General features: G+C 44.4%; 2 protein-coding genes across 5 annotated transcripts in view; one reads left to right on the top strand and one right to left on the bottom strand.

The window, feature by feature from the left end:
- The window catches only part of LOC310675531 (uncharacterized protein), a 122620-nt gene that overhangs the window by 8607 nt on the left and 94969 nt on the right, over positions 1–19044 (top strand). The window lies entirely within an intron of this gene.
- On the bottom strand, positions 661–18398 carry LOC310675509 (uncharacterized protein). 4 transcript variants are annotated; one of them, XM_083436259.1, is made up of 6 exons: positions 18254–18398; positions 16579–16999; positions 16301–16382; positions 15933–16015; positions 14912–15038; positions 661–3039 (listed from the first exon to the last, which is right to left on the bottom strand). In XM_083436259.1, the coding sequence occupies exons 2-6, from the start codon at positions 16978–16980 to the stop codon at positions 857–859; spliced, it is 2877 nt and encodes a 958-aa protein (XP_083292385.1). In that variant the 5' UTR covers positions 16981–16999; positions 18254–18398; the 3' UTR covers positions 661–856. The 4 variants fall into 4 exon arrangements, with proteins under 4 accessions (XP_083292385.1, XP_083292383.1, XP_083292384.1 ...); XM_083436257.1 differs by having other exon boundaries at positions 16579–17071; XM_083436258.1 differs by having other exon boundaries at positions 18227–18398.

A 19044-nucleotide genomic window follows, 5' to 3' on the forward strand; every position in this document is an offset into this window, starting at 1 on the left:
TGCCGACTTGAATAAAATATTGGTGGAGGGCGCAGGTAAGGCCCGCCTTGCACTATCAATCACAAGGTGCATGCACACCATTAGAATGGCAATGTCTATAATGGCAGTGACTTTTTAAAAAAAGTAATATTTTGCGCCCGTAGTTCAATTTCCCAGCAGCTCCCCTTGCCCCGGAGAACATTTCTAGCATTCCATCTCCTCTACCTGTGGCATTGTTCAGCAGTGAGGAAAGTGACCTCTTCACACCGGATGTCCATTTGGTATGGCCCTTTCTGGGTTTGTCTTTCATTTTTTCTATGTGTGTTGCCAGTAGAAGCCAAAATTCTGTGGGTACTCTAGGTGGAGCAGAAAGCTGTTTTTGGACTACAACTCCCATCATCCCTAGCTAGCAGGACCAATGGGGAGGGATGATGGAAACTATAGTCCCGGGAGCTGCTGGGGACCCAATTTTGGGGAAGCTCCTTTAAAGCAACTGTTGTGTTTGGCCCGCAAATATGGGACCTGTCCACATTTGTATTTTCTTGTATTTTGTTTTTCTCATGACCTTTGTGCGGTTTTTTAAAATTTATTAAAATGGCAAATTGAAAGCGAAATTGTATGGCAAGTTGCTTAAGAATAAAAGGTTGCATTTGAAAAAAAACACAAAGAAAACCTGGGAGGTGGCCTCCTCAAATATTTTATGGGGGGGCAAAGACTCCTAGGAATTTAAGAGTGGCTGTATTCCCTACACCCACAAGTCTCAGGATGCTTAGAACATAAAAACACAACATAAAAACACAAGACATCACATGTTAAAATAGCATTAGATGTCAATAAGAAAAAGGCCTGGTGAAAAAGTTGCGGATTTGCCTGGCTCCTAAAGCTGTATAATGGGTTTTCCGACCTTTGTATGGATTCTTTGATGGGAAGCGAGTTTAGAGCTAACAGTGAAGCTCTTTCCACATTCCATACACTGATAGGGTTTCTCCCCTGTATGAATTCTTTGATGGGAAGTGAGATTGGAGCTCTTACTGAAGCTCTTTCCACATTCCGCACACTGATAGGGTTTCTCCCCTGTATGAATTCTCTGATGGGAAGTGAGATGGGAGTTATGAGTGAAGCTCTTTCCACATTCCACACACTGATAAGGTTTCTCCCCTGTATGAGTTCTTTGATGGGATGTGAGATGGGAGTTATGAGTGAAGCTCTTTCCACATTCCAGACACTGATAGGGTTTCTCCCCTGTATGAATTCTGTGATGGGAAGTGAGAGCGGACCTCTGACGGAAGCTCTTTCCACATTCCACACACTGATAGGGTTTCTCTCCTGTATGAATTCTTTGATGGGAAGTGAAATTGGAGCTCCTACTGAAGCTCTTTCCACATTCCACACACTGATAGGGTTTCTCCCCTGTATGAATTCTGTGATGGTAAGTGAGATCGGAGCTCTGACGGAAGCTCTTTCCACATTCCACACACTGATAGGGTTTCTCCCCTGTATGAATTCTGTGATGGTAAGTGAGAGAGGAGCGATCAGTGTAGCTCTTTCCACATTCCACACACTGATACGGTTTCTCCCCTGTATGAATTCTTTGATGGGAAGTGAGAGAGGAACTATCTGTGAAACTCTTTCCACATTCCACACACTGATAGGGTTTCTCCCCTGTATGAATTCTTTGATGGGAGGTGAGAGAGGAGCTATGAGTGAAGTTTTTTCCACATTCCACACACTGATGCGGTTTCTCCCGTATATGAATTCTGTGATGGGAAGTGAGAGAGGAGTTTTGACTGAACCTTTTTCCACATTCCAAGCACTGATAGGGTTTCTCCCCTGTATGAATACTTTGATGGGAAGTGAGATGGGCACTCTTCCTGAAACTCTTTCCACATTCCACACACTGATAGGGTTTCTCCCCTGTATGAATTCTTTGATGGGAAGTGAGATGGGCACTCTTCCTGAAGCTCTTTCCACATTCCACACACTGATAGGGTTTCTCCCCTGTATGAATTCTTTGATGGGAAGTGAGATGGGCACTCTTCCTGAAGCTCTTTCCACATTCCATACACTGATAGGGTTTCTCCCCTATATGAATTGTGTGATGGGAAGTGAGAGAGGAGCTCTTCCTGAAGCTCTTTCCACATTCCGCACACTGATAGGGTTTCTCCCCTGTATGAATTCTGTGATGAGAAGTGAGAGAAGAGCTATGAGTGAAGCTCTTTTCACATTCCACACACTGATAGGGTTTCTCCCCTGTATGAATTCTTTGATGGGAAATGAGATGGGAGCTGTGACTGAAGCTCTTTCCACATTCCATGCACTTATACGGTTGCTCCCCTGTATGAATTCTGTGATGGGAAGTGAGAGAAGAGCTTTTCCTGAAGCTCTTACCACATTCGACACACTGATAGGGTTTCTCCCCTGTATGAATTGTGTGATGGGAAGTGAGAGAGGAGCTTTTCCTGAAGCTCTTACCACATTCCACACACTGATAGGGTGTCTCCCCTGTATGAATTCTGTGATGGGAAGTGAGAGAGGAGCTTTTTCTGAAGCTCTTTCCACATTCTACACACTGATAGGGTTTCTCCCCTGTATGAATTCTGTGATGGGAAATGAGAGAGGAAGTATTTGTGAAGCTCTTTCCACATTCCACACACTGATAGGGTTTCTCCCCTGTATGAATTCTTTGATGGGAAGTGAGACTGACTCTCTGCCTGAAGCTCTTTCCACATTCCACACACTGATAGGGTTTCTCCCCTGTATGAATTCTTTGATGGGAAGTGAGACTGGAGCTGTGACTGAAGCTCTTTCCACATTCCACACACTGATATGGTTTCTCCCCTGTATGAATTCTTTGATGGTAAGTGAGAATGGAGCTCTTCCTGAAGCTCTTTCCACATTCCATGCACTGATAGACTTTCTTTCCAATGATATTTTGTTGATGGGAAGTGGAATGGGAGCTCTGACTACAGCTTTCTCCACACACCACATTTTTGCGTGGCTTCTCCTGTCTGGGGATTTTGTCGTGGTCACCTTTGTTCTCGATTTTCGTTTCATGACAATCTGCATTGGAGACATAAAGGGATTAGAGCCTCAGGAACAAATGGAGAACTGAAGGGAGTTGGGTGTGTGTTCATTACCTCTATTGTTTGTCATTAACCAACATATTTATTATGAGATTCTGATGCGTTGTTGAATGTTGCTTTGTTTGATATGAAGTAGTGGTCAAAATTGTGGAAGAGTTTTGGAAAAAAGTGTAGTTCTTCTTTTGGAGTAATATTATAAATTTATATATCAATGGAAAGGTAATTTGATCAAGAATGCAATCAACAATGCAATCAAACAAAGTTTGTTCATATTCTATCTATCAAACGTTATAGCCAAATAACCAGAAAAAAGAAGCAGAACTTGCTTAGGTTGACTTTTGTCTGTGTCTTATGTGATTACTATCAAGTTGGTCATTTAGTGAGGTTGAAAAACATAATCAAATTAAAGAAATGGCACAAAGAGTTGACTGGTCACCCAGAAAGTAATAATAATGATAATGATAATGATAATGATGATGATGATGATATTGATAATGATAATAATGATAATGATAATGATAATAATAATAATAATAATAATAATAATAATGTATTATTTATACCCCCCTCCCAATCTGGCTGGGTTTCCCCAGCCACTCTGGGCGGCTTCCAAAAGAATATTAAAATACTGTGATACATCAAACATTAAAAGCTTCCCTAAACAGGGATGCCTTCAGATGTCTTCTAAAAGTCTGGTAGTTGTTGTTCTCTTTGACATCTGGTGGGAGGCCGTTCCACAGGGAGGGCACCACTACCGAGAAGGCCCTCTGCCTGGTTCCCTGTAACTTGGCTTCTCGCAGTGAGGGAACCGCCAGAAGGCCCTCGGAGCTGGATCTCAGTGTCCAGGTAGAACGATGGGGGTGGAGACGGTCCTTCAGGTATACTGGAACGAGGCCGTTTACGGCTTTAAAGGTCAGCACCAACGCTTTGAATTGTGCTCGGAAACGTACTGGGAGCCAATGTAGGTCTTTCAAGACCGGTGTTATATGGTCTCGGCGGCCGCTCCCAGTCACCAGTCTGGCTGCTGCATTCTGGATTAGTTGCAGTTTCCGGGTCACCTTCAAAGGTAGCCCCACATAGAGCACATTGCAGTAGTCCAAGCGGGAGATAACCAGAGCATGCACCACTCTGGCGAGGCAGTCCGCGGGCAGATAGGGTCTCAGCCTACGTACCAGGTGGAGCGGATAAACAGCTGCCCTGGAAACAGATTTAACCTGTGCCTCCATGGACAGCTGTGAGTCCAAAATGACTCCCAGGCTGCGCACCTTGTCCTTCAGGGGCACAGTTACCCCATTCAGGACCAGGGAATCCTCCACACCTGCCCGCCTCCTGTCCCCCAGAAACAGTACTTCTGTCTTGTCAGGATTCAATCTCAATCTGAGGCACCCCACAAGTGAGAGCCCAGGGGTATGAACACTCTTCACCCCCCCCCACTTTCTGAAGACGGCCCAGGAGGAAGGAGCGGAACCACTGTATGACAGTACCCCCAGCTCCCAGCCCCTCAAGACGGTCTAGAAGGATGTTATGGTCGATGGTATCAAACGGCGCTGAGAGATCCAGCCGAACTAGGAAACAGCTCTCACCTTTGTCCCTAGCTCGCCGGAGATCATCAGCCAGTGCGACCAAGGCAGTTTCAGTCCCGTGATGAGGCCTGAATCCCGACTGGAAGGGGACTGGAAAGTGATGTAAAATTGTACTATTAAGTGAACAAGGCTACAGTTATGAAGAAATTAGATGAAAAATTGGGAAAAACTAAACCAAAGCTGGCGATTGAAGAATGGAGTGACTGTGCCTACATGACAGAAGAAAATCATCTGGGTGTATACAAGATGATATGGTGCAATGTAATGGGAAGTTGAGTGCAAGTCTGGTCTAAATGTTAGAATTCTAAGGAAAAAGCCATTGTTATCTCTCCAACAAAGGTTGAAAAGATGAAACCCATGTTAACTGTACAGCGGAACAATGGGACAGTGTTATTTGACGTCACGGTGGAAAAAATAGATGAATCTATTACAGAAATTAAGGGGCAGATGAGAGACATGATAAAAAGGACACAAAACTTAGAAGAGGGAGCAAAAAAGAATAAAAATGAGATCAAGGAATTAAAGAAAGGAGAGGAAAAGATTAGAGCAGAGGTGGCAGAAGTGAATAAAACCCAGGAAGAACTAAGGGATGCTATTGCAATGAATGAACTGAAGCAGAGGGAGACTAATTTAAGACTTAGATTAATTCCAGAGACACAAGGGGAAGAAATAAAGGAGAAACTGATCAAAGAAATTGTGATTTGGATGGAGATGGAAGAAGAAGTTGCAAAGACAATACAAAATGCTTTTAGAATTAAAGTGAGGACAAATAAAGCGAAGAAATTCCCAGGAGACTGTTTGGTTATATTTAAAGAAAGAGAAATGAGAAATTTAATTTTACAAAAAAACAGAGAGAAAAGATTGAACATTGGAGGGAACAACATAATCATCTTCAAAGACGTCCCACTACACTTGTTGAAAAAACGCAACCAATATCAACAGTTGGTGCAGGCTCTCAGGAAGAACAAAATTGAATTCAGATGGGAATTCCCAGAAGGACTCTCTTTTGCATATAAAGGGAAAAGACATAGAATAACAAGACCAGATGAATTGGATAAATTTATGAGAAGATATAAAGAACTGGGAAGTGAAGAGACCGTACCATTGGGGGCAGGAGCGGAGGGAGAAGATACGCAAGATTCGGAGGAAGAGAAAGAGGAGGAAGAAGAAGAGGACGAAGAAAGAAAAACAAATTAAAATTGATTATTAAATAAGTATAACGGAAAAACATCATGGCATTAAAATTATGGACATGGAATGTTAATGGGATTAATGATTAAAAAAAACGGAATAAAATTCAACAATATTTGAAAAAACAAAATTTGGACATTATTTGTTTGCAAGAGACATGTAATGAGGAGACACAGAAAAATCTTAATAAATAAAAAATTAGGAAATGAATTTATTTCATCAGACAAAGTTAAAAAAAGAGGAGTGGTTCTATACATAAAAAACAAAATAGAAGCCCAACAAATATTTAAAGATGAAGAAGGTAGAATTGTGGCAGTACAGGTTAAATGGCAAGGCGAGAAAATAATAATTGTCGGAGTGTATGCATCCAATGAAAACAAAATAGACTTCTTTAGGAATTTAGAGGAGAAATTATTTGAATATATGGACCAAAAAATTATAATAATGGGAGACATGAATGCAGTGGTTTCGATGGAGATGGACAGAACGAGAGCATCAGGGAAAGTAACCGAAGGGAAATTACCAAAGACTTTTTTTCCCAATGGTAGAGAACTGTAATTTAATTGATATTTGGAGACTAAAACACCCATTGGAAAAACAGTTTACATATCACTCAGAAGCAAATCAATCAATGTCAAGAATAGATCAAATTTGGATAACAAATGATCTTATATCAAGAATATTAAAGATTGAAATCCAACCCAAAGTCCTTTCGGATCATAACCCAATAAAATGTACCTTAAAAGGATTTGAAGAAAAATCCTTCTGTTGGAGAATAAATGAAAGTCTTTTTGATGACCAAAAAATAGTAGAGAATGCGAAAAAACAGATGAGAGACTATTTTATTAACAACATGAATAAGGGAACCAAAAACAACGTAGTGTGGGACGCTGGAAAAGCAGTTATGAGAGGTTTCTTTATACAACAAAATGCAATTAAAAATAAACAGAGAGAGAAAGGGAAGAAAGAAATCTTAACGCAAATTATGGAGAATGAGAAAAAATTAATCGACAAACCAAATGACAAAAAATTAAAAATGAATATAAAAACTTTACAAACACAATTCTCTATGATAATAAATAAGGAAGTGGAATGGAATATCAAAATGATGAGACAAAAGAACTTTGAACACGCAAACAAATCAGGGAAACTTTCGGCATGGCAAATTAAGAAAAGGAAAGAACAGAACATGGTACATAAGATTGTGGTTGATGACAAAGAAATAGATGATCCGAAGGGAATAAGGAAAGGATTTGTAGATTTTTATAGACAATTATACAAAAAGGAGAAATATAATCTAAAGAAAATAGAGGAATATTTGAACGAGAAAGGGGTGCAGAAAATTCCGACAAAAGAGAAAAGCAAATTAAATGAGATGATTCAACAAGAAGAAATAGAAAAAGCAATCAAAGAGTTAAAAAGTGGGAAAACGCTAGGTCCGGATGGATTTAGTGCAAGATTTTATAAAGAAATGAAAGACATCATAATTTCACCACTGAAACAAGTAATGAATGATATACTATTGAGAAATGAGATACCAGAAACTTGGAAAGAGGCATATATTACTCTAATTCCCAAACAGGATTCAGATTTGACTCAAGTTAAGAACTATAGGCTGATTTCGCTTTTAAACAATGACTACAAACTATTTGCTAATATATTGGCAAACAGAATGAAGAAGTTGTTAAAGGAGTTGATACATGAAGATCAAACAGGCTTTCTTCCTGGCAGGCAAATGAAAGATAACATTAGGAATATAATTAATGTTTTGGAATATTTGAATGCCAGGAATGATAAGCAAGCAATGTTAATATTTGTGGATGCGGAAAAGGCCTTTGATAATATTTCTTGGGAATTTATGTTAAAAAACTTTGAAATGATGGACATTGGATAAAATTTAATGAATGGGATAGGATCAATATATAAAGACCAAAGAGCAAAATTAATAGTTAACAATGTGGTGACAGAAAACATAAAAATAACGAAAGGTACTAGACAAGGATGTCCGCTTTCACCATTGTTATTCATCATGGTCCTGGAAGTTCTGTTAAGAGCGATAAGAAATAACCAACAGATAAAAGGGATAACGGTAGGAAGCAAGCAATATAAGATCAAAGCCTTTGCCGACGACTTGGTTTTAACTCTGGAAAATTCGACGGACACTATAAGGGAAGTTTGGAAGGAAATAGAGCAATTTGGACAATTGGCGGGATTCCGCTTAAATAAGAAAAAGACAAAAATGATGTGTAGAAATATGGACTTAAAATCTATTGAGGAAGTGCAGCAACAGTTAGAAATAGAAGTGGTAAAGAAAGTCAAATACTTGGGAGTTTGGTTAACCCCAAGAAGTATAGATCTATACCAAAATAACTATATTCCAACATGGAGTAAGATTAAAAAAGACCTAGAGGTGTGGGGAAGAACGAAATTTTCATTTTGGGGCAGAATCGCAATAATAAAAATGAACGTGCTACCAAAGATGTTATTTCTGTTTCAAACCGTTCCAGTAATCAGAGGGGCAGCGAGCTTTAAAAATTGGCAAAGAGAAATTTCAAGGTTCATATGGCAGGGTAAGAAGCCGAGAATAAAGTTTAAGATACTGACTGATGCGAAAGAAAGAGGAGGCTTTGCCCTGCCGGACCTGAAACTATATTATGAAGCATCCTGCCTCTGCTGGTTGAAGGAATGGATAAAATTGGAAAATACTGATTTACTGGATCTGGAAGGTTTCGACAACAGATTTGGGTGGCATGCGTATTTATGGTATGACAAAAAGCGAGCACATAAAGGGTTTGGAAACCACACCATAAGAGGCTCATTGATAGAAGTTTGGGAAAGGTATAAAAATCTGTTGGAGGTAAAAACACCATGGTGGTTGTCACCACTGGAGGTATTATGTGTGAAAAGATTAACATGTGTGGGGAATGGGTAACATATAGAGAATTAATAAGAAAAATAGATGGAAAATGGACGTTGAAGCCATATGAAGAAGTTAAAAGATATGTGAATGACTGGCTGTACTATTACCAAATTAATGAAATGTTTAGAAAAGAGCTAAAACTAAATGATTTTGCGGAGAAAGAGTCGAAATTCCAGAAAGAAATAATAAACAGTGACTTTAAAATTCTGGCTAAAATGTATAAAATATTGGCACACAAAAGATGAAGAGATAAAATCAGTTATGATTGACTGGGCCAAAGACTTTGGATATAACATATATATGGAGGATTGGGAGAAATTGTGGAAAGAAGGCTTAAGATTTACTGCATGTACAACTATAAAAGAAAATGTGATGAAAATGATGTATCGATGGTACTTAACACCTGTGAAATTAGCTAAGATGTACAAGGGATGTAATAAATGTTGGAAATGCAAAGATAAAGAAGGTACATTTTACCATATGTGGTGGGAATGTAAGAAAGTTAAAAACTATTGGGAAATGATATATAACGAACTGAAAAAATGTTTAAATATACATTTGTTAAGAAGCCAGAAGCATTCCTGCTAGGTATCGTAGGGAATGAGATAAATAAGAAAGATAGGAAACTATTTTTGTACGCAGTAACAGCAGCGAGAATATTGATAGCCCAGAAATGGAAGCAAGAAGAACTACCAACACTGGAAGAATGGAGAACGAAGATGATGGACTTTGCAGAACTGGATAGAATGACAGGAAGAATTAGGAATCGACGAGATCAGAGATTCACTGAAGAATGGGAATTTTTTTTAGAATATAGGCATAATCTAAGTGAAAAACAAATAACGCTTGTAACGTTTAATGGAGCTTTGTAAAAATGAAAGATAAAATTTGGAGACTTAATTTACAAAGTAGATGAGAACTAAGAAATGTGTGGAAAATTGAGAAGGGAAGGAGTACCACCCAAGTTGAGGGAACTAAAAAAAAATGAGAGAATGGTTTTAAAAATTGTATGAACTGTATTAATTTGTTTTATTTGTAAACTGAATAAAAATTATATTTAAAAAAAGAAAGAAAAGATGAAACCCATGTTAAGTGTACAGCGGAACAATGGGACAGTGTTATTTGGAGCGATGAAACCCAAATCTCCTTGCTTGGTAGTGATGGCATGAAATACGCGAGGAGAAGAATCAGAGAAGATTTACATCCTACTTGCATTACACCGACTGCGAAACACCCAGACAGTGTAATGATCTGGGGTTGTAGGGCAGCAAAAGGTGTGGGCAGAATTTGTGTCATTAATGGGAATATAAATGCGGAAAAATGCATAAACAAAATACATGAGCCCAAACTGGAGTGTTCCGCAGGTGATCTTTTCCCAGATACTGAAGCATTTATATATATAAATATTCTATTTCAACAGGATTCAGCTCCATGTCATGTTGCTGCTGTGTGCAAAAGGTGCTTTCAAGATAATGATATTTCACTGCTGGAATGGCCTGGGAATAGCCCACACTTCAACCCAATCAGAAATCTTTGGAGCCGACTAAAGAAACTTGCTATTCAGAAGCAACCCAGCAATAAAGCCCAATTAACAGAGGCAATAATTCAGTTTTGGTTTCACATTATTACAGCTGCAGAACTAAAAACTTGGTTCACTTCGTGGGAAGGCGTTGTAAGGCCGTAATTAAAGCAAAAGGTTACCAATGGTTACCAAAGGTTTCACCTTTTTTCTTTATGACTGCTGTTCCAATAAATACTCCTTCATAAAAGTCATTGCATTACTTTCTTCATTAAATTATCTTTCCATTGCTATATGATTTTATGGTATTACTCCACACAAAAGTGGTGTTATGAGCCACCAAACCTCAGAAATACACCTTTCAAAATAGGTTTCCACAATTTTGGCCACTAGTAGAAGTTGTTCATATTAAAGTTAATGTTCTTTATATATGGGATCAGATTACTATTATTTATGTTTCATGTTTATATATGTGTTGTGCCCAGAGCGGCTGGGGCAACCCAGCCAGATGGGCTGGGTAAAAATAAAAATTATTATTATTACTACAGTGGTACCTTGATTTAAGAACAGTCCTCTTCTGGAAAAGGTTAAGTTTGTAAACCGAGGTACCACTGTATCATCATCATCATCATCATGACTGCTGCTGCTGCTGCTCTAGTGAGTGTTGGGAGGACCGCTCCCTCTCCTGCCAATTCCATCCGGCCTAGGGGGCGGGGCCTGCACTTACCACTACAGTTTAGAAGCCTGAGCAGCTACTTGCAGCAAGGGACAAAATGGTTTTAAATGTTTTAAGCGCTTTTAATTTGCGGCACCTTAAATGGTGGTTGTTGTTTTTTATAATATTGTATTATTTCATTATTTTATTTTTGCTTGGGGTGGGATAAGCATTTAGTCAGGGCGGGGAGTAGTTTAATTTGAGCGCTATTGTTTCTTGCTTTGTTTCTTCTTCTTCTTCTCCTTCTGTTAAGTTATTATATAGTTTGTATTTTGCTTTTTAAGGGGAGGGGTCAGGGCTGCCTGGGAGTGGGCCTCAGCCAATAGATTGGCTGGGGCAGGTTCCACAGGGGGGAATGTATTGGGACACCCGATCTCAGTGATCACGGGTAGGAGGAGGAGTTACGCTAAGACCAGACCATGTCATTACCGAGGAGGCAGGGTTAGTCGTTGTTTGAGGACTATCCCTGCCTCCAGGTCTGGTCCTGACAGGAAGGATACTGGAATCAGCAAGGGAAACCCACATGACTTGAAAGTGTTGCTGTGCAATGCCAGGTCAATGATGAATAAAACCTCTGCCATCCACGACCTGATTGTGGATGGAGGACTTGACCTGGCATGTGTGACAGAGACTTGGTTGGATGAAGCAGATGGGCCTGTCCTTGCCGCTGCTTGCCCACCAGGTTTCTCTTACGCACAGCAACCCAGGTCATGTGGGCGGGGAGGGGGGGTTGCAGTGATTTTTAGGAAGTCATTCGTTTGCACCAGGCGTCCTATTGGGAAGACCCAGTTTTCTGAGTGCATGTTCTGGAAGTTGGGCAATAGGGGCAGTACAGGATTCCTTTTGGTGTACCAACCTCCCTGCTGCACCAAGGATTCCCTGCCCGAGCTGCTTCAGGTCGTGGTGGATGTTCTCCTGGAGACACCTAGCTTGGTCGTCCTAGGGGATTTTAACATCCATGCTGACACGACGTTACAAGGGGCCGCTCGGGACTTCGTGGAAAGCATGGCCTCCATGGGGCTGTCCCTGAATAAGTCTGGCCCAACCCATAGCCTTGGACATGCCTTAGACTTGGTGTTTACCTCTACGGATGTTGGTGATCTGACACTAACTAAAAGCGAAACAAAAGAAGTGTCACGGTCAGAACACTTCCTGGTGCAACTGGACTTCTCCGCAACCCTTGCTCCCTGGAAGGGAGGTGGGACCAATTCGGATGGTCCGCCCCCTGAATGGATCCAATTGGCTTCCAGAGAGTGGTAGGGGATGTTTTATCCCAAGTTAATGGCCTTTCAGCAGATTCCCTGGTGGCACGCTGGAATGCGGAGTTAACCAGGGCTATTGACTGTCTGGCTCCGAAGCGCTCTCTCCGATTGCATGGAGCCCAGACAGCCCCGTGGTTTCCCCCAGAGCTGAGGGTGATGAAACAATCGATGAGACGGCTAGAGCGCCGGTGGCGGAAAACTCATTCTGAATCAGACCGGACACGGGCTAGAGCTCAACGCCAAGCCTACCAAGTGGCAATGGCGACGTCGAAGAGTTCTTCTTCGCCGCCTCCACTGCATCTGCAGAAAACAGCAGAAGGAGACTTTTTCAGGTGGTTCGGAATCTATCAGAACCACCTGCACCACCGGGGCCTGGTAGGGACCCCAAGATATCCTGCAATGCTTTTGCAAAGTTTTTTGCAGATAAAGTCGCTCAGATTCAGAAGGAGGTAGACTCCACCATGGGAGCAGGGCGAGGGCGGGAGAGTGCTAGAGTTCTGTCTGGTCCTGTTACATGGGATCAATTCCAATCTGTTACCTCCGAGGATGTGGACAGGCTGCTTGGACGAGTGAAACCAACCACCTGTCTCCTTGATCCTTGCCCATCCTGGCTTATAAAAGCTAGCTGGGAAGGGCTGGGCGATGGGCTTCGTGGGGTGGTGAATGCTTCCCTCTGTGAGGGAGACTTCCCAGACCCGCTGAAAGAGGCGGTCATTAAACCGCTTCTTAAAAAAACATTTTTAGACCCGGCCAATTTGGCCATCTATCGCCCAGTCTCAAATCTACCATTCTTGGGCAAGGTGATTGAGCGGGTGGTTGCTGAACAACTCCAAGCATGCCTGGAGGAAGAGGACCATTTGGATCCCTTCTAATCGGGATTCAGGCCTCACCATGGGACTGAAACTGCTTTGGTCGTGCTGGTTGATGATCTCCGGCGGGCTAGGGACAAAGGTGAGAGCTGTTTCCTAGTTCTGCTGGATCTCTCAGCGCCGTTTTATACCATCGACCATAACATCCTTCTGGACCGTCTTGAGGGGCTGGGAGCTGGGGGCACTGTCATACAGTGGTTCCGCTCCTTCCTCCTGGGCCGTGTCCAAAAAGTGCTGGTGGGGGATGAGTGTTCAGACCCCTGGGCTCTCACTTGTGGGGTGCCTCAGGGTTCCGTCCTCTCCCCCATGCTTTTTAATATCTGTATGAAGACGCTGGGAGAGATCATCAGGGGGTTTGGGCTGGGTGTTCATCAGTATGCAGATGACACCCAGCTCTACCTCTCCTTTAAAACAGAACCAGTGAAGGCGGTGAAGGTCCTGTGTGAGTGTCTGGAGGCGATTGGAGGATGGATGGCGGCTAACAGATTGAGGTTGAATCCTGACAAGACAGAAGTACTGTTTTTGGGGGACAGGGAGTGGGTTGGTGTGGGGGATTCCCTGGTCTTGAATGGCGTAACTGTGCCTCTGAAGGACTAGGTGCACAGCCTGGGAGTCATTTTGGACTCACAGCTGGCCATGGAGGCACAGGTTAACTCTGTGTCCAGGGCAGCTGTGTCTATGTGGGGATACCTTTGAAGGTGACCCGGAAACTGCAATTAATACAGAATGCGGCAGCTAGACTGGTGATTGGGAGTGCCCGCCGGGACCACATAACACCGGTTCTGAGAGATCTGCATTGGCTCCCAGTACGTTTCCGAGCACGATTCAAAGTGTTGGTGCTGATCTTTAAAGCCCTAAACAGCCTCGGTCCAGTATACCTGAAGGAGCGTCTCCACCGCCATCGTTCAGCCCGGACACTGAGATCCAGCGCCGAGGGCCTTCTGGTGGTTCCCTCATTGCGAGAAGTGAGGCTACAGGGAACCAAACAGAGGGCCTTCTTGGTAGTGGTGCCCGCCCTGTGGAACGCCCTCCCATCAGATGTCAAAGAGATAAAACAATTACCTGACATTCAGAAGACAGCTTAAGGCAGCCCTGTTCAGGGAAGTTTTTAATGTGTGATATTTTAGTGTATTTTTGGTTTCTATGGAAGCCGCCCAGAGTGGCTGGGAAACTCAGCCAGATGGGCGGGGTATAAAAAATAAATTGTTGTTGTTGTTGTTGTTATTATCATCACCACCACTGCTACTTCTACCTGAAATTCAATAAGCCTAGCTCTTCTCTGAGATGAATTTTGTTTGGCCCAGTCATGGCATCCCCTCCATCTCCAATGTCCGTCGTCTCTTTGATCAACCCAAGACTGACAGCAGCAAAAACAAAAACAGAAAACCTGAAGCTACTTATCTTTCCTAACAATTCTGAAGCTCACATTTAAGATGGTCTGGGCAGTTCAGACCAGCCCAATCGTGGCAGAAAAAGGAATAATTTGAGGAAGATTGTTCATAGAAAAAACTGTAAGTTACTCTTTATTGTGGGGGTGTTAGGTTCCCAGGTGTTGTAGGGGGCGCTGTTGAGCTCTGTGAAAATATATGAGGTTTGTCACATAGAGCAGTGTTCCCCAACCTTGGGCCTCCAGCTGTTTTTGGACTACAAAAACAGGTAGCAAGACCTGTGGTCAAGGATGATGGGAATTGTAGTCCAAAAACAGCTGGAGGCCCAAGGTTGGGGAACACTGACATAGAGGTATTTTTTGAATTTTCAGGCAGATATGACGATCCCACAGGGAGCCTTACCAAGAGAGGCCACGATCCCACGATTCTCCTCCATGACGTCCTTATGCAGAGCTCTCTGGTCAGGATCCAGCAACGCCCACTCCTCGTCCGTGAAACAAACAGCGACATCTTCAAAGCACACTGGACCCTAAAAGAAAAAGGGAAATGTCCTCCTCTGAGACAGCAGAAATATGATCTGCTCCACAATGCTCTGTGGTTTCCTTCCTGTAAATTGCGTTGTTGTTTCAATAGGATTGCTTTGCTGCACATTTTAATTATGGGTGCTTATTTTATTCTGTGTTTCAATTATGGGTATTTGCCTTTGTGCAAATAGGTGGTATTCCACCTTGTGTTTTCCAAGTCATTTTGCCTACCCAAACATTCTAGTTTCCTCAATGGACGGATCCACTTTCTCCTCTGCTCCTGAGCTCTTCTGGGGAGTTCCCTCCCAATGCCCTAGAGCCAGATTCAAGGGGATCAGGGGGGCATGGAGAGGGGGAAGGGGACGAATGGGGGGCAGGCCCCATTTTTCATCTGATGGGGCTGGTTAGGTGAACCCAGGCCACTATTTGTTCTCGTTTGTCCACTGCTTAGAAAACAATTTTAGCATTCAGTGATTAATTAAAATAAGCCTATTTTCGTCTCCTGGCACTGAGAGACAAGCAGGGAGGGTGGCTTCTGGCAAAAGGAGAGGGAGCCACAAGTGGCTCCTCCTTCTCCTGACTCACATCAGCCTCTCAACCTTCCTCTCCCACTTGCCTCCTTCCTCTTCTGCCTCTGATTCTGCACTGCATTTTGCCACAGAGTCCCCCAGCTCACTAAGCCCTGTTTCCCCTTCAGCTTCTGACACCTCCTCTTCCCAGGCTTCTCCCTCCTGCCCCTCTGACCGCTCATCCTTCCTCCACCACCACTCCTTCGGCTCTGAGCCATCTTCCCTTCCTGGTTCTCCAGCTGCTTCCTCCCACCATTCCTCTGTGCCCAACCAGTCCATGACATTGCTCCATCCCTCGGTCTCTGTCCCCACAAGGCAGCTTCCCCTGACCTGATCTGGTTCCACAGCAACTGCTTCCCTTCTGCCCCCATGAAAAGGCGGATCAGGAGGTCTTCCCGGCATCCTTCTGCCACCTGCAAGAGAAAAAAGGTAAACAGGATGCCAGGAGTGCCTGCTTCTCTCACAGGTGAAACAGGGCATCTCTTACTACAGATGGGCCTTTGAGAAGGACTTACCTGCTGAGAGCATTTGGAGGTTTGTGCCCATTTCATATGTTTGTTTGTGCAGAAATACATCTCCCCTCCTCTGGACCCCTATTCCCAACCATCTATCCCCAAAAGAAGATGAAAAGAACCCTCAGATGAGTTGGGAAACCAACAGAATGAGACCAAACGGAGAAAAACCACCTTCCTCCTTACCCAGTGGCCTCTCTCTGGTGTCCAACGGAGGCCTCTCTGCCTCACAGGAATCCAGGTCCATTTCTGCAAAGAGATCCTTTCCCTGAGAAAGAAACAAGGATTCAAAACAGAGAATGGGGAGAAATACTAGAAAGAGAATGACAAAGACTTGAAGGGTGTGAGATCTCATTCTATGGATTCCTTCCCAGAAAAAGGATGGGCCGTCAGCAGACCATTATGGGATGTTCTCTGTCCTGTTTGGAGCCCCTTGGGAGTATCCAGAGGAAAGTCTCTCTCACCTGCTTTCTCTCCTCTGCCTGACTCAGGAGGAAACCTTCGGCCAGGGCCACCGCCTGGGAACTGGTCTCTGCTCCGCATTCCCTCACCCAGCTCTCCATCTCCAGGGGAAGGACAGCCAGGAACTGCTCCAAGATCACCAGGTCCAGCATCTCAGCTTTCGTGTGCCTTTCTGGCTTCAGCCACTGATGATCAAGGTGGTAGAGTCGGCTGCAAACCTCTCGGGGTCCTTTGGCCTCCTGGCAGCAGAACTGCCTCAACGGCTGGCTCTGCACCTCTGCGTGGAGGGGGTCCTCCTCACCCAGGATCTTCTGCACAGAGTTTTCCCAGAATCCCCCACTGCTCCCAGTTTGGATGGCATGGCCTCTTCCTGCTCCAGGGCCAGCTGAGTCTCGCTCACCCATCTGTGCTCTCAGGAAGCCTCTGAGAGATCGGAAGGAACCCTTTGGTCTTCTGCCAAGTTCTGTCTGTCTTAAGGAGAGGCGCTAGCAAATCCTACAAAGCAAATACATTGTTCTGTTACAGAATTTGTAGGACGGGGGGGGGGGGGGAATGGTTCCCTGAGTCTTGCTGGAAACCAGGGTTGGACTTCACCGGATCCCAGACCATGAGATATCTTTTTGAAAAGAAAGAGGAGGAGGAAGAGGAGAAGAAATAAGTCTCTAGCCTTCAAGCAATGCAGAATGTGGAGGCAACTGAAGGGATTTCTGCGAGATGAATCAGCCTGGTTTCTCCATCCTTCCAGTCAATGCATGACATCAGAACCGAATGACAAGGGAGTCATTTGTATCTTGTGATAAATGGATACTTGGCTCTAGTGGGGGTCCTCACCCGGGGGTCCTCAGGAGTTGTTCCCCCCACCCCCACTCCCCTGCTTCTGTCTCCTTTTCTTGCACTTGGACTCTCTGCCGCTCTCAAGGCAGACTCCTGGGGTGGGGTCCCTTTTTCTTTGCTCTGAGGGCCAGGAATGTATCTGGCCAACCCCCTGAGGGCCAAGTGGGCGGGGCCAAAGACACCTCCCTTGACATAAAAGCGGGAAATTTTTTATTCTTATTCTTATTATTAACACACACACAGCCATTGATGCCAAAGTCCCTGGAGGCTCAGTGAGTAGCAGCGCCCATTTCCAGCAACAATCCCTTTGGGACAGAGAGGATGTGGTCCTGGGATGCCCTGCTCTGGGTGCGAGGGGATTGCTGCAGTGGCCTCCATGGGGAGCTGCCCTGGGAGACACTGGGAAAATAGTCCCCAATGCAGCAGCCAGACTCTGCGCTAGGATCCCTCTCTTTATTCCTGGCCTTTCTCTCCCACCTTTTTTTTTGGGGGGGGGGCCCTAGTCCACCTCCTCGTCCAGCTTTGGAAAGCCATTTGCACATGTTTCCTCTGTTGTGCAATGAGGCTGAGCGACGTCACACCAGGGACTCCTCACACCAGTCCCAGGGACTCCTTTGTTTAAAGAAGGGAGATTTTTTCAGAAGGGGGGGGGAGGCCAAATGAGTTTGGGATCCTCTGATCTCCAGGAAGGAGAGCGTGGCAGACCTGGCCCCTCCCTGGCAGGACCCTCTCCTCCCTGACTTGGGGTCCCCCCCCCTGCAGGAGCAGATCAGGCCCCCCAGGCACCCTCCTCTGCTGCAGCCCTGGGACCCCCACCAGATCCCAGAGAGAGAGGAGACTCACCAGATCCCGGGAGGGGACAGAGAGGCAGCCCTTGCAGGAGAGACACCGAAGCAGGAAAGGACGGGGGAGGGAGGGGCCTTGGCTCTGGAGGACCTGCCCCCCCTTGCTTCCTGGCCTCTCTAGGAAGTCAGCTCGGTTCCCTTTAACCCTTGTCAAGCCGAGTCCCTCCAGCTCAGCCCTGTCTCGCTTGGCAGAACCTCAGATTTTTATTATTTCTTATGCATTTAGTGGGGCAGCTGCCCCCCTGGTTACGCCCATGTCCAGATATCCTTTTGGGGGTGAGGCTCTTGGCTGGACTCTGAGCATCTCCCTCCCTTGGCCAGAAACCAGAGGAAGAGCTTGCAGGGAAAAGGGCTTTGCAGGAGGCAAGGAAGCTCCTCCTAGAATTCCGGAGTGGAGAGATAGGAGGGGATCCCAGGGTCATCTAGTCCAACCCCCAGCAAGGCAGGAATCTCAGCTGAAGCATCCATGGCAGATGGCCGTCCGATCTCTGCTTAGAAACCTCCAAGGAAGGAGAGTCCACCACCTCCCAAGGGAGACCTTTCCCCTGCCCAACTGCTCTTAGATGTCCCTCAAGGCAGCGGGTCCTGAGTTCTAGCCCTGCTGAAATGATCACACTGGCTGCCAAGGAGGAACCCAGCGAAGTTCAAAATAAATCAATCCTATTCTCATCATAAATGAGTAATACTTTCTTATGCATGCTTGTTATGCTAATAAAAAAGTATGCTATTTCCCTTTCCAGAAATGCTTAATTGCTAATTCAATGGACTGAAAATGGATGGTTGCTGGTA

The sequence above is a fragment of the Podarcis tiliguerta genome, assembly GCF_965153285.1.
Source record: "Podarcis tiliguerta genome assembly, chromosome: 4".
NCBI classification, from domain to species: domain Eukaryota; kingdom Metazoa; phylum Chordata; class Lepidosauria; order Squamata; family Lacertidae; genus Podarcis; species Podarcis tiliguerta.